The sequence below is a fragment of the Hetaerina americana genome, unplaced genomic scaffold (assembly GCF_022747635.1).
Source record: "Hetaerina americana unplaced genomic scaffold, ioHetAmer1.1.p SCAF_1, whole genome shotgun sequence".
NCBI classification, from domain to species: Eukaryota; Metazoa; Arthropoda; class Insecta; order Odonata; family Calopterygidae; genus Hetaerina; species Hetaerina americana.
In genome coordinates this window covers 76,516,894-76,531,624 of record NW_027286069.1, presented here as the reverse complement: position 1 = coordinate 76,531,624, position 14,731 = coordinate 76,516,894, and the positions used below count along the sequence as shown (strand labels likewise).

The 14,731-nt window shown below is 39.1% G+C and overlaps 1 protein-coding gene across 1 annotated transcript in view; it reads left to right on the top strand.

Annotated features, from left to right (window-relative positions):
- The window catches only part of LOC139686704 (lachesin-like), an 873,842-nt gene that overhangs the window by 801,224 nt on the left and 57,887 nt on the right, over positions 1-14,731 (top strand). The window contains exon 7 of the mRNA XM_071583748.1: positions 4,747-4,866. Coding sequence (XP_071439849.1) covers positions 4,747-4,866 — 120 coding nt within the window. The remainder of the gene's footprint in view (positions 1-4,746; positions 4,867-14,731) is intronic.

The window sequence follows — 14,731 nt, the reverse complement described above, 5'->3', positions numbered from 1 at the left end:
TATTCTCGCACTGCGTCTTCCACCATGCTTCCTTTGCTTTATTTGTTGCCCGCCTCAATTTATTGTTCAATTCTTTGTACTTCATTTTGCCTAATTCTGTATTTATATTCTTCCATTTTCGCCGCTCATCCATTTTTGTAATCATCTCATCCGTGATCCATGGTTTACGAGTCCTTTTAGCGTTAACGGCTCCAATAGTGTCTTTTGCCGCTTTAGACAACCCTTTTTTGATACATTCCCATTTTTCTTCAATAGTACTTAGCTCTTTACCGTCCTCCATGATTTTCTCTACCGCCTGTTTGTATTCCTTTCTTTTCAACCCATTTAATGCTTCTACATTCCATTTTCTAACTCGCCGCCCCTGCCTTATCTTTTTAAAACGTACGCTACATTTCATAACAACTAAATTGTGGTCTGAGTCCGCATCCGCTCCCGGGAAGCTGTGGGAATTTATCACACTGTTCCTAAACCTGTGTCTAACCAGGATATAATCTAGCTGATATCTTCCCGAGTCACCTGGCATTTTCCATGTATACCTGCGTCTTTTGTGGTGTCTGAACCAAGTGTTGGTGATAACTAACCCCTGTCTCCTGCAGAACTCAACTGCTTTCTCCCCGCGGTCATTCCTCGTGCCTAAACCGTAGTCCCCCACCTCATCACCATCTCTTCCTTCGCCTACTGTCGCATTCCAATCCCCCATCACTATCAAATGTTTCCCTGCAGGAACACATGCAATCATGTCCTCTAACTGATCGTATATCCTATCGACCTCTTCTTCCTTATGGTTGCTCGGTGGCATGTATACCTGGATAATAACTAAGTTCGTCGGTTCTGCTTTTATCTCCACTAGTAGTATTCTATCCGTTACCTGCTCTATGTTGACTACGCTTCTTTCTACCTCTTCATTTAATACTATGGCGACCCCTCGTTGGCTCTCGTCCCCACCGCTGTATATTATTCTATACTTATCACTCCAGTAATCCCCGCTATCTTTCCATCTCACCTCGCATAGACCTAAAATATCTATATTTCCCCTTTCCATCTCTCGCTTAACATTCTCCAATTTCCCCGTCCTCATCATTGTCCTAACATTCCACGTTCCTATTCTAACTAATTTGGTCTTCTTCTCCTGCGTCTTCTGTCCTGCTGCTGCTGGTTTTCCCTTGCAAGGGTTTCGTGGGATGACGACCGCGGAAGCCTTGCCTCCCCCGCTGCCGGGCACGACACACGGCCGATTGGGCCGAGCCCCGTGGTTGCCAGGACTCAAAATATCTCTATTGTCCATCACATTGTTCTTGGGAATGATAATTGAGGTGGTTTCCCGTTGCCTTCCTCAATAGTGTTTTTAACGTGACACCATCACTTACTGGCCGCCCCACTGGGGTCAGACGCCATTGCAGCCGCCTCACTGAGGAACAGACGCTGCGTGGACTACCTTTCGTCTGGCTCCTAACCTTCGACCTATCTGGCATGGGTGACATATATATATGTATATATATATATGTATATATATATATGTATATATATATGTATGTATATATATGTATGTATATATATATATGTATGTATATATATATATATATATATGTATGTATATATATATGTATGTATGTATATATATATATATGTGTGTATATATATATGTATGTATATATATATGTATATGTATATATATATATATATATGTGTATGTATATATATATATATATATGTATGTATATATATATATATGTATGTATATATATATGTATATATATATATATGTATATATATATGTATATATATGTATGTATATATATATGTATATATATAGATTGCGATGATATAGAAATACTCACACGAGCAGCATAATATTTGGACGGCAGAATGGAACACAAATAACATCCCGAGGAGGACAACAGAGTCTTACTTGAAGAAGGCCTCGGAGAAGGCCGAAAGCTCAAGCAATCTACAATGTGAGTGCCCTTTTAAATTTATATGCCCTTATATATGTATGTATTTGATAATTATATCATAATATTTACGAAATTTTATAATCAGGACTATATCAGACTACTCTTTCATGCATTTTTCACGGCGTAACTTTGTCAATAAAAGACAGCAGGACATCCCTTTCGAATTGGAGGCTGTCACGACTGTTTTATTTAAATCGTTAGATATTTTTTTCACACCTTGATCCTAAAAACTAGCTATAAACTGATGCAGAAACGATGCATCATTGCCAATAAGCGTTCCGAAATTAATGCAATTATTTTTTAAAGTAATATATTGAACATATTTGCACAAACACTTAAAATTCTTCAAATTACTGTCCTTGGACCTCTACATATGTTTTTCAGCAAATCTGATCGGTACGCGCGCTGGAAGACGTCTTCGGGGACCTCTCGCAAGGTCTTCGTCACGGCTGATTGGATCTCTTCTTTGGACGAAAAACTGGTTCCTTCTCGGGCTACCTTAATCCAAGGGAACAAAAAGAAGTTTACTGGGGCGACGTCAGGACTAAAGAGGGAGTGGCAGCATTGGCACCTGGTATTTGGCCAGGCACTCGCTGACTCGCAGCGCATTGTGGCAAGGCGCATAGTCGTGATTAGGTTGCCAAGTAGCGGAGATGTCTTTTCTCGTCCTGATAACCCTTTTTCTGAGTCTTTCCAGCACATTCACGTGGTAGGCAGCGTTAACTGTCAGTCCTTAAGGAACAAACTCCTTATAGACCACTCCTTTACTATCGTAAAAGACAATGAGCATTGTTTTCACTTTTTATTTGCTCATTCTTGCTTGGTTGCTTGCTTCAGTGTACCACTCAGACCTTTAGCGTTTTGTTTCTGGGTCATATTCAAAAACCCAGGTTTCGTTGTCAGAGATGATTTTGTCCAAATAATCAGGTTCATTTTCAATACGTTGCAAAAGTTTACTTGAAATTTCCCTCGGTAGGTCTTTCGTGACAAGGTCGGCTCTCTGAGGTTTACAATAATTGACGTCCTGCCGCTTCCACAGCTTAGAGAGCACTGAGACTGGTTTTCCGACAAAGCTTAGCGTTATTTTCTCCTCTTTTTAAAGTAGTTTGATTCCACTTCGACTAATACAAGTGGCGAGAGAAATTCAATTGCGTTACTTTTGGCACGCACCCTGTACATGAGTAACGATCTAATCTTCTGATAAATTTTTGGGTTAGAATTATTTCCCTGTTTTGAAAACAAACTCGAAGCTCTTGTGTTTTGAGCAAATCTATTCCCTTCAATATTACGTTTAAGTAGACTGCCAAGGAATCATCCAATCGTTCCTGAATATTTTATGGAATACACGCAATAGACATGTGGTGAGAATCAGCTATAACAAAACGAAGTAATAATATGTTCAAGAAAATGAAAGATGGAGATGAAAATTAAAGTTGGAGTCTAGAAATTAGAGCCGGCAAAACAGTTCACCTCTTCAGGTAGTGTTTTTAGTCGAGAGTGGGTTAATCAGTAACTAAAAAAAAGAAAATTGCAAAAAGTGAAGAGGTTTTTACAAAGAAAATGGAGTTAGTAAGTGGACAAATGTTGGTATATATGTTAATAAAAGGCTAATGAAAACCTTAATATGGTGGGTACTTTTGAATTTCCTCGTAACTAGGTAGCATGAGAGGGGGGATAGTTGTAAGGATTATTACAAATGGGCGTGGAGAAGGAGGGTAAATATCTGGAAAGGATACTGAAAGGTGGAGTTGTTCATTCCGTGGAGAAGGAAACCCAAATGAAGAAGTTCAAGGTGTGGTAAAGCTAGAAAGTAGCTCGCTAGGAGAAAAAAACGGTGAAAGCAGAAAAAAAGTATGCAGGGCATTTTGAGTGGCAATGGAACGTTGAAGACTATGGTATAGGGAAGAATATTGGAAAAGAGCCTTGTGGATAGAAAAAAACGTAAGAATGGACATTTTGGACGGAAAAAAGTGGGGGAGGAAGTTATGTGAATGCTTTGCCAAACCAAAGAATGCTTTGCGACAATTAAAGTTGCTGGAGTACTTACTTATAATGTTTACGGTAGGCTTATAAATGTAGCATTGCAGCCGTTAAATCTAACAAAAGCCTACGTTGATGGAAGTTTTCTCTTAATAACAATAATCGGAAGGTCTACTCTTTAATTCTTTCTATAATTCTTTCAATTTGCCTCTTATATCTTTTCTAAACACTTTTTCATATCTGGAGGATTTTCGGTTTTTAGCTGATCCTTATTTTCTGGCTTTAGGCAGATAGTTTGACGTGTGCTCCAAAATTTCATTTTACCAAAGAGGAATCAAACCAACGGCACGCGAATAATGTTCTACGCACGCCAAAACCGCGCCGGTAAGTTGTTGACAAGTGCGGATGAATCGATTCGTCGCCCCTGAGTATTATGCACCGATGCGTCCGGCCGTCTACCGCTCTCGCCATTCCCTGCTCCGGCCGCCGGGTGAGAGAGAGAGAGGGACACTGGATGTTTGTTGAAGGACTGCCGATCTTCCCACCGTCGCCCGGTCTCCCACCCTCGTTTCCCCTTTAACCTAGGACCGCTGCGCCGTACCACCCCGCCCACTCTCTCCCCCCCCCCCCCCTACAGGTCGTGACCCGCCAGCCCACCTTTCACCCTTCCGCCTCCCGGTTGCTCCGCGTACTCGACGTCGACCACCACCACCAACCCCCTCCCAGCCCCCACTTCTCCCTCCCTCCCCCGTTCCGCACCTCTCCCCCACCATAGCATCGCTCTAATGCCCTCGTTTGTTCCTCGTTGCAGTCCACCCAGTGATACAAGTGCCCAATCAGCTGGTGGGCGCCCCGCTCGCCACGGACGTCACGCTGGAATGCTACGTGGAGGCGTCGCCCAAGTCAATAAACTACTGGGTGAGAGAGACCGGTGAGTGCCTCTTTCCCACCCCCCAGCCGTGGTGCACGGCGGGGATGGGGAATGTCGTCGTCAATTAAGTCTAAATTTAAAAAGAGAAGCGAGTCAAGAGGGGTGGAAACGGTGGTCGAGGGGGCCCGCCACCGTCAGCAGCTAGGAAAAGAGACCGGCCTGCACCGCCATTATCGCGGTTGGGAGGAGGGTTGCCGAGTAGAGAAAGAGAGAGTTGTGGTACTAATCGAACCACTCTGTTCCCCCAGACCATTCGTCTCTTCTTCCCGCTCGCTTCCTTTGGTTTGGTGGTGTTTCCGGATAAATATCTCTAAGCGTAATAAGGATAGGTTGAATCAATTAGTTCAACGGTTGAATTATATTAAACTGGCGACGCTTACCCGTCTTTGCAGAGATAAATCCAAGAATTCATTTTAAATATTCCCTACTCTACTTATTGCCGTATCTGTGAAATTCCCACGGGTTGCCCGGAGTGAGATATGACGCGCTTTCTCCTGTAGCAAACTACGCATTAAATGAACATTTTTTTGGCACTAGAATAAAATGTATTTGTTTCCTCGACTTTGAAGGGACCAACGATGGGATTACTTTGCATGTGTCTAAACGTGAAGATATTCTTCAATTAGAATAAAATTCATTTGAATAAATTTCAGAATAAAAAATCATTAGCACAATGAAAATAATCTGTGTTAAATGAATAACATGAGACAAAGTCCTTGATTATAAGTCAGCATTGAGGTCGTTTCATATGCTAAATCATTGCGGGAATGGGTGGTTTTTTAGAGTGTCACCATAGGAATTTCACTTTTTTATTTCGCGTTTGATGTAAAAGGAAATATTCCGAATCTCATGTTTCTGGCATATTTTTTGACAAGATATAATTTCTGGACGGACCCTACATGCGATTATGGGGAACACCGATATCATTAAACAGCTCCGCAATGAGCTTGGTATTTCGCCCATTTTTTTTCGTTTCCTCCTGGAAGCCCATAGTTTTCACTCCGCAACAAAATCAAATCCAAATTCCATCGTCAACGCCCTATAGACATTTGACATTGATGACAAATTTAAACCACCGGGCAAAATTATTCATTCCTTTAATAATTTTTCCCTTATGAAAAGTAAAGTTACAGTCTGCACATCCTTGACGCATACAGATATAGCATTTTACTCGTTTATTTCTTTTCCTTCAAACAACTCCGCCATCAATAACAAACTCTCCATATTATCTTCCCCCAGAGCCAGATTAAAATGGACGATTCATCAATGAAAATTACTAAATCGCCAATACCCAAACTGAAACTAATACTTCAGACGCCCAAAGTAAAATTCCACCACATAAAACGCAAAAGCCTTGGATCACCATACCTATAACCAACACCAGGACTAATATACACTTCTTTTTTACCCTAATCAAAATGAGACCCATGGGAACTTAGATGTTGAAGGGATGCTGAAGAGGGTAAACAAAGGCAAGCCGAACATTAACCTGAAACTATGAAGATGAGATGACATACGTGCACATTTTTCAGCATACAAATAAACACTGTTTAATTTATTCATGCAATCTTAAAGCAGGTTTAAGGTGCTGGAAATTATGAAGTATAAAGCTCTGAAGTAGGAAACATGAAGGGTCATTGCCCCTCGCCTCTTTTGGAGGTGTTTTTGAAGTCCCTGACTATATGTAACGGTTCCCAGAAATCATCAGAACCTTAAACTATAAGGATAAAATATGAGTTTATTCAACCTCTTTTGTGTTACAAATTGTCCATCCATTGCTTAAAATTCTCGAGCTACCGCAATAGAGCCTCCATCACTCATGGTTTTTCTTCCGCATCTTCCTGAGAATTTGCTCTGAAAAATGTAGCGGTATGCATAGAGTAATTAATGCATCGAGTTGCCGATCAAACTGGACCTTAGAAAAGCATCACCTACATGGGAGTAGTTCATGTGGACAAAATCGGAACGTTCCAAGGTATCGATTCGCAACGTTGTTCATCCCAACTCTTTACGCTCCGCTACTACCAAACTCTCCTCTCTCCCAACTGTAATTAATTCCAACAGAAGAATTCACCGCCCTACGAAGGGATTTAATTGCACGCTAAACCGTTCCAGCGAACGTAAAAATGAAAACTCCGACTGAATTCTTGATTTTTTTTTCAACACAACAAATGAGATCCCCACCCTATGCGTTGTTCATCATGTTCTTCTCTCTCGCGAAGATAAATAGATGCGATTTTTTTTCTTCTTTCCTCTTTCCCTGCTCTCCGAGTTCACCTTGCGTTTCTTATTGTAAAGGGGGATCTCCATCGAACAGGTTTGCATAAATTTCCCCACGACGACCCCTTTCGTACATGATCCATGTCATTTGTCCTAGTTTCCACCCTGGGCAGAGGCATGTTAACTAGGGTATCAATTAAGGCTTTTTATGGTTAACATTTTAATCATTTCGTCCAATCGTAGTGCATCGCTAAGTTCAACATCGCATCAAAAAAATAATTGAAGCGTATCTCTACATCCATATATTAACAAATATTAGTTCATACATACACACTGATACATATTTGTTCATATTAATAACACTCATGCACAGACCTATCTATATGTATCATGTTATAATTGGTACGTTTGACTAAATCATTAAATTTTTGTCTTTAAATAAAAACCTATGGGTGCTTGAGTTCGGTTTTGTCATGATTGCTCATCGTCCGAGGGAAGATTTAGTTTATTAATACGACCGTGACCGGGTCTATCTCTCAAATTTTATTCCAGAGGTCGAATTTACCAATTAATACGGGTATAATTTGGGGCAATAATAATACCCTCGATGTTGAAAGAAGACTCTGTCATTCTGTATTTTTATAAAAGTCTTGAGGTCCGGTTTCACCGGACATTATTTGAATGACACACTCATTTGACCGGTATAATTTATTAATCGGAGGTCGTAACTTGAATTCGTTACGCCAACAAGTTATGGGAGATCAACAGCGGGAATCATACGAACGGTTATATAGGAATGTAAATGTTATCAAAATGATATGGCAGTTTTGAAAAATTAACCTCTAATGGCTGTCACGTCACGTGATCGCAGTTTGAGTGTATATCAATTGTATGACAAACACGGAGTTTCGAGAAAATGTATAATAGAAGATAAACAAACTGCTGAAATTAAAAAGCTCAATCCGGTAGTTTTGGATATTAAAATTATAGTATCGATATCACGCAATATATAAAACAATTATACTATAATGATGCATCGCATTTTGAATAAAAGAAAATAAAAATCTTGAAAGAACTAATCATTGTTACCGAAAGTAACGTCACGGCAATAACCCAGCAACTAAAACTAATACTTGAATGCAAAGGGAATGAAAGCAAAGAGGAATTTGACTGATGAAAATGTTATAACATAGAAATGGTAATAAGGTTTTCACCTATTGCATGCTACGTTTTGGCCAATAAATTTACTTTTTAAGGCTCTTCTGCGTGTATTTAAGACTTTTCTGTAATCCTAAAATAAACTATTTTTGCGAATGATCAAGTTTGTATTTAGCTTGTTAGCCAAGGGTTTGTATAATCATTGTTGAGCACATTAGAAAAACAGCGTGATAGGTATGGGATGAATAACAAATGAATGAACCAAGAAAAGGTTATGAGGTCATTCCTATGTTTTTCGATTGTATACATGATTCCCTGAAACCTACTGCTGGGGTTTTTTTTAATTTTTATTAACCAAAAATAAATAATTCAAATAATATTCAATTTTATGGTTTAAAAAACGATGTAATCAATTTATCAAATCGCGCTCTTTCGTTAAATTCAATGTCATGTCCAAAACGGAAGTGTAGCATATCACCCTCCACGTTTAATAATGGCTTCGAAATAAGTTATGCCCCTCGTTTTTCAGAGAAAATCAAAACATAGTTTACACTTGTGAAATAGACTACTTCCTGTATAGCGAATTAACTACCGAAAATTAATTGAATTTAAACAAACATATAAAATGAAATTTACTTAGATTGATGTTAATATGAACATGTTTTTTATCCCGTGACGTTCATATTTTTAAACGTTCATCCATAAATTTTAGATAATGCCTCTGCCAGATTTATTCCTTATTCCTACGTTTTGGACAGGGATTATTTAATTCGTCAATTTAGAGATAGTTCTTTTGGCGTTTATTTCAACATGTTTTCAAATAAATTACTCCACCGAACTCACAATCCTTCGTAGTCACTTTCGTTGTAATAGGAGTCAATCATAATTATCGGTAGTCTTACTTAGTCCCTTTCTGGAAAATCTGAATAAACCATTTCGCTATGTGAAATTTAATGCCATGGAAAACCGGCTCTAGAGCATTTAACGGTTTTCTTTCTAAAATATTAAAACCTTATACCATTTCAAGCGTTCAGTGTTAATCACATAAGCGAAAGGATATGAGAGTTCAACAGAGATTATGGGAATTCATTTTCTTCGAAGGTTCAGGTCACGCACTTTTCGCCTAATTAATATAATTCAACACTAATATGTAATGCCCTCTTTTCAGCTTCAAAAAGATGTGTGCCCTTCCTTTAGGCTCCCCCTGGGGAAAATATGTGAGTTGCTATAAATAGGTAAGTTAGCGACCTTTTTGCTTCATGTGACACCCGCATACGCAAAATTTCCTTAATGAAACCAAACTGAATAATAAATTAAATAAAATAAAGAAAATAATAAAGACTGAAAGTTTTTTAAGCAATACGGTCACAATTTTATGATTACTGATCGGATTTTGAGCATAAAACTAATTCGTAGATGCTCGAGTGTTCAGAAAATTAACACATTTATCAGCGATAAAAACGAGATGACAGTAACTTAAAAGGCAATTCATATATTCCAATCCCATTCCGCATCTGCTTCCACTGATGCTCGCACCCTAAATTGGCACACCAATGGGCACCTATTATCCAGGTTAGGAAGTAATGCTTGTAGTAAATTTCAGTAGTCGATTTCTTCATGACACATAATTTAAAGAAGTACAGCGTTATTTTGCTTCAATCACAATATCCGTTGCTCACGCGAATCATCATATTTCCGCGATCTTTATTTATCATTTCATAGTTTCATATGGAGTTGAGACTAATTTCCGTGTCCTACACTTCTTATTCATTCATTTGTTGAAATTCGATATTTTATTTGACTGCTAAACCATTGTTTATAGGTCAACGATGTTAGTAGGTCAAAGAATGAATGGTGGCATTTCCGGAGCCGAATCAGGTAGGTGCCTAATTCTTAGTCTGGTTATTATGTTACCTAAAGGTACCATAATAACCAGACTGTATACTAGCCCGCGGCCTCAGATTAGACACAAATGTTCTCTTCCTTCCCACGAGATCAACTGCATATGTTATTGCGAGTGTTTGTACTAGTTGAGAAACCTCGAAGGACGTTTATTGTGCACCAGCGTCTGTTGACCAAGTCCCTAGACCAAGCAAAATACTGAGACCATCGTCACATATTAATGCGGCCGCTGCCCCACTTAAGTGTATCATGCCGAACTCCTGCCATGAAACTTCGGATCCTGCGTAAATTTCAAGATATGTCCGACAAGAAATTTGTATGACTTGTCGATTTGGTGAACTTGGGAGTGTCCATCCACTCAAAGTAGTCAGATGCTTTCACAATGTGTGTGCAAGAATACTACTTTCAATAGATGACGAAGGAAATAACTTCGAAGGACAGCACTATCAATGAAACTCATCTGAACTTCAAACGCTAGAAGTCTCATCGCTCAACCTTAAGTAAGCGACTTTCTCTGCATATTAAAAATATCATTGACAAATATATTTTCTCAGAATAGGTGGATAAGCAGGGATGGTAGTAATACATTTTGATTCTGTGGTTACCCTTGTTCCGCTACGTGCTCAGCTAATATTACTTAGGCTTCCATTTTTATAGCACGACGCTTTTCATTTTTCGATTAGAGAGATAAGACTCAATATACCGAAAAGATGGCACACCTGTTGATTGAATTAGTTGGGAGCAAATATTTAGCACCAAAAAAGTCTGTTTCAGAATTTGAGTTTATTATCCACTTTTCTTTGGAGTGGATTTATCCAATAATAATATTAATAAAATTGATTTGACAATTAAACGGATTATTGAACCAAAGTTTTATTGAAAATGGCATTCAACGGAACTGCGATGGCGCTAAAAACGACCTCACCATTTGTTCACAAATGCAATACCTCGCGAGGTCTAAATGAAATACCAAATAATGACTAAATTTGAATTACTTCCTTTAATGCTGAATTTTTGTATTATTGTTGCATGTAGGAATGCTTGAGGCGCTATGGCGGTCAATTGTTATAGTGTGAAAGAGTTTTATAATCTCTCAAGCAACTTCTCAGCCTTCACAATGTTTTTAAAAATAAACATTTTTCAAAAATATAACTTCGGGGTGTCAAATTAGCACTAGCGTTGTTTAAACTACACGGCGAGTTGCCAGAATACTGTCACAAGAGATTATTGCTAAAAACAATCAATTGTTCTTAATTTTCTTTTCAAAGTATTTTTCCATCTAAAAATATAAAAACCAACATTGATTAAAATTAGGACCATTATGTTTCATTATCATTTAGCAAAAGTCTCAAGATACACTCATGCTGAGGGCGGAATTTTGACTAGCGGTGTAAAACTTGTCTCCTAGTACCATGCCGAGCCGAAAAGAGATGCGAGGGAGCCAATGGAATTGTATTCAACTCAGGATTTCCATCGGCAACGGTCATATTCGGAGTATCCAACGTTAATTTATACGCGAAGTATGAGGTTAAGAAACAGCTAAAATCTTTGCGTCACAGTTCAATCATTTGGACCAATCAAATCTCTCCAAATGACTTCCAGATTGGTGAAAAAGCATTGAAAAGCCATAACCCTTTTTTCTTTATGTCAGTGCATATAACGTGAGTCATGCTTATTTTTAAAGTACCTACCCGCTCCAGTTTCTTGCAACGAGTGGACTCCATGCAGAAAATCCACTCTTCCCGCCGGAGTGAACCAGCTTAGGTTGGCTATTCTGGTAATTCATCATTATTTAGACCAGAATTGAAACAGTTCTAACGGAGTAAGGGGATATGGGGAAAAACTTAGCAGTGCCAAAATTTTCTCTGATAATATTTTTGTGTAGCGTCGGTACTTAATGTTTTTATTTCCCAAGAAATTTCTTCTAACTTTTGTTAAACCTATTATGTACTTCTATTCGTAATAGTCATGACTCGCCTTTATTGCTCCTTCCATCCAGTTCGAGTGTGATGTCAAGTCCATCTTTGGTGCCATGTTTTTCTTACGAATTCGGTTCTTTCATTAATTCCTTCAACTTTACTTTCAAACATATTTGCTAGGAACTAACTATGCAAAATCCAATGTCTGAGTTTCGTACTACACCATTTTATTTGTTTTGCTTGAGTAATGTGGAGTAATTCAGACAATTGAGATTATGGGAAGAAGACGCTAAGTATAAGTGAAATAATGTTATCCTAATTCAACGGAGCCGGTCTCGGACTTGAATTAGATCAAGCGGGTTTCTATTTTTTATTTTATGTTCCCTTTTCTTAATTGTTTTCTATAAAAATATCACCAAACGGTCGCATTCTCCACGGAAATCACCTGGCGGTCACACCCTGTGACCTCGGGAATGGGAACCCAAGCCCTAGCTTGAGTGCAACTTCTTAGCACATTGTATGGTTGGCGAGAAAGGGGAGGAGAGAGAACGCCGGAAATATTAAGTGAGCAGGAAGGTGCGTTGTGGAAACAAATGAGAATCGAAACGTTACACTGATTGAGCCGAGAATAAATACGTTACAACATCTTTCGTTTTCATTCACCAAAACCTTAATTTACAAATCAAGTGGTAACTATATTATAGAAAATATTTGTAATCAAAAAGATTTTATATTTAGGGACAGTATGAGTAAAAAATATTTCCCCGTGGCTTTCACAGGGATGGCTGCGTCCAGCGGTGATTGTTCAATAACTTGTAATTACTCATTGCTTTGAGCAAAATGTTTTCCGCAAATCCCGGAACTTGACAGGAAGAGTGGGTGTTTGTGTCATGAAAGTAGCTATTTTTCTTGAGTGTACCAAGTTATCTGCGGAGCCTTAAGCAGTACCGCAATAGGATTTATCGAGTCTGAGGGAATTCAAAAGCCGGTAGGAACGAAGTTAACGCCTTTCATTTCTTCCTTCCCCCGCTACACTCCCTCATCCTACCACGTAATGTTTTTTCCGGGATCCCGATTTTATGAATCCGCAGGATAAATACCGGAATAAGATCCCTCATTTGTCCATTTCCTTTGGGCCCAGGCATGGAACTGTGCCCGGGAAACCAGGAACTGGAGTGCACGGCGGTCGAACCGACCGCATTACCGCTTATTATGGTGAAGGAAGCGGAGAGGATTGAGTTCTGGGTGGTGGGAGGAGTACTGACTGCGCTTACACACCGTGGTAGGGGGGGAGAGTGGGACGGTTTGAGGGGATGGAGGGAACTGTTGGAGAGATGCAATGTGGTGGGGTTGGCCCGGCAGAGGTGAGCAAGGAAGAGGGAGAGGCGCCCGGGAGGGTGGTTCGTACGAGTGGAAGGGGCATGAGTTCCCGTTTAAAATACATTTGCAGGGATTTCCAAATCCAATTTCGCGGCAAACGAGCTGGAGATGTGTACCACGAGGGATGGGTTGGATCAAGGGAGGGATGTGGGGGGAGAGGCGGTCGCGCCGGTTTTTGGGGCGGGAAGCAAGGGAAAAAATTAAGTTTGACCTCCAAAGGGACATAATATGCCCGCCATCCACATTTCATTCGTTACTGCCCCCGGACTCCCGGGTAAAAAGAGGAATTGAGTAGTGTCATCATAAAATAGAAGGGCTCCCCAATGTTTCACCCTTCCGTGGAAACTTGAAGAGAATTAGGGAATCCCATCTCATGGCTGAAATCTTTATATTTTGCCCGGCTAAGGTTTATTGAGTCCAATATCGGATATTGTTTGCTGCTTTTGTTTTTTTTTGTGAATTGATTAATTTTCATATCTCTTGTCATGTAGAGTAATATTTCCTTCTATCCCTCATGCTATATCTAGGAAATAAGTTTGTGGTAAAGCGGTTGACGTAAAAATGTGACCCAGCTTGATTAGATGTTATTAAATTATTTTCCATGCTAGAATATTTTTACCAGTTAACTGTTTCATGGAAGCGCAGTACGTAACTCCTAACAATATAAAAATATCGTAAAAATACATTCAAAACTTTAACACTATAGAGGAAGCTTGATTTTCCATTTATTTATATGCACTTCTTCAAGAAAGAAGCGTTTTCTTTGTCGACAATAAATAATTCATCACCAATGCATGCTTAATTTTTCTGGGAAAAGATTTTCTATACTGAATTAAATTTTCAAAAACTAAGCAGTACATTGACCAAAGACAGTTTTGATTCATCAGTCTCCAAAGTAATCATAAAATTGGTCTCATTCTCCGGAAAGTGCCACATTTTCGTGTAATAATTGTGGGTAAATGTAAAAATTCCAGAATCATATTGATAATTTACAATGAAACGCCCGCAAGAGGAGTACGTGAGAAAGCTCGCGGGCAATTATAGAAGTTAAATTGGCGATGCCAAAGCATTTCATATGTTTGTTTTCTATTCTAGTTTCTCCATGAATGAAATAAAATTAATTTCAATGACGGTGGTGTACTTTATTTGGTCAAAAGAAATTAATTATTAATCATCATTCGAATATCTCAGTGGTTCATTTCATTGTAGAACTTATTGGCTAGGGTGACTGATCCAATCAGATCAGAATAATTGCTGTAGTTCCTTGAAGGATGCGTGAATGGAGA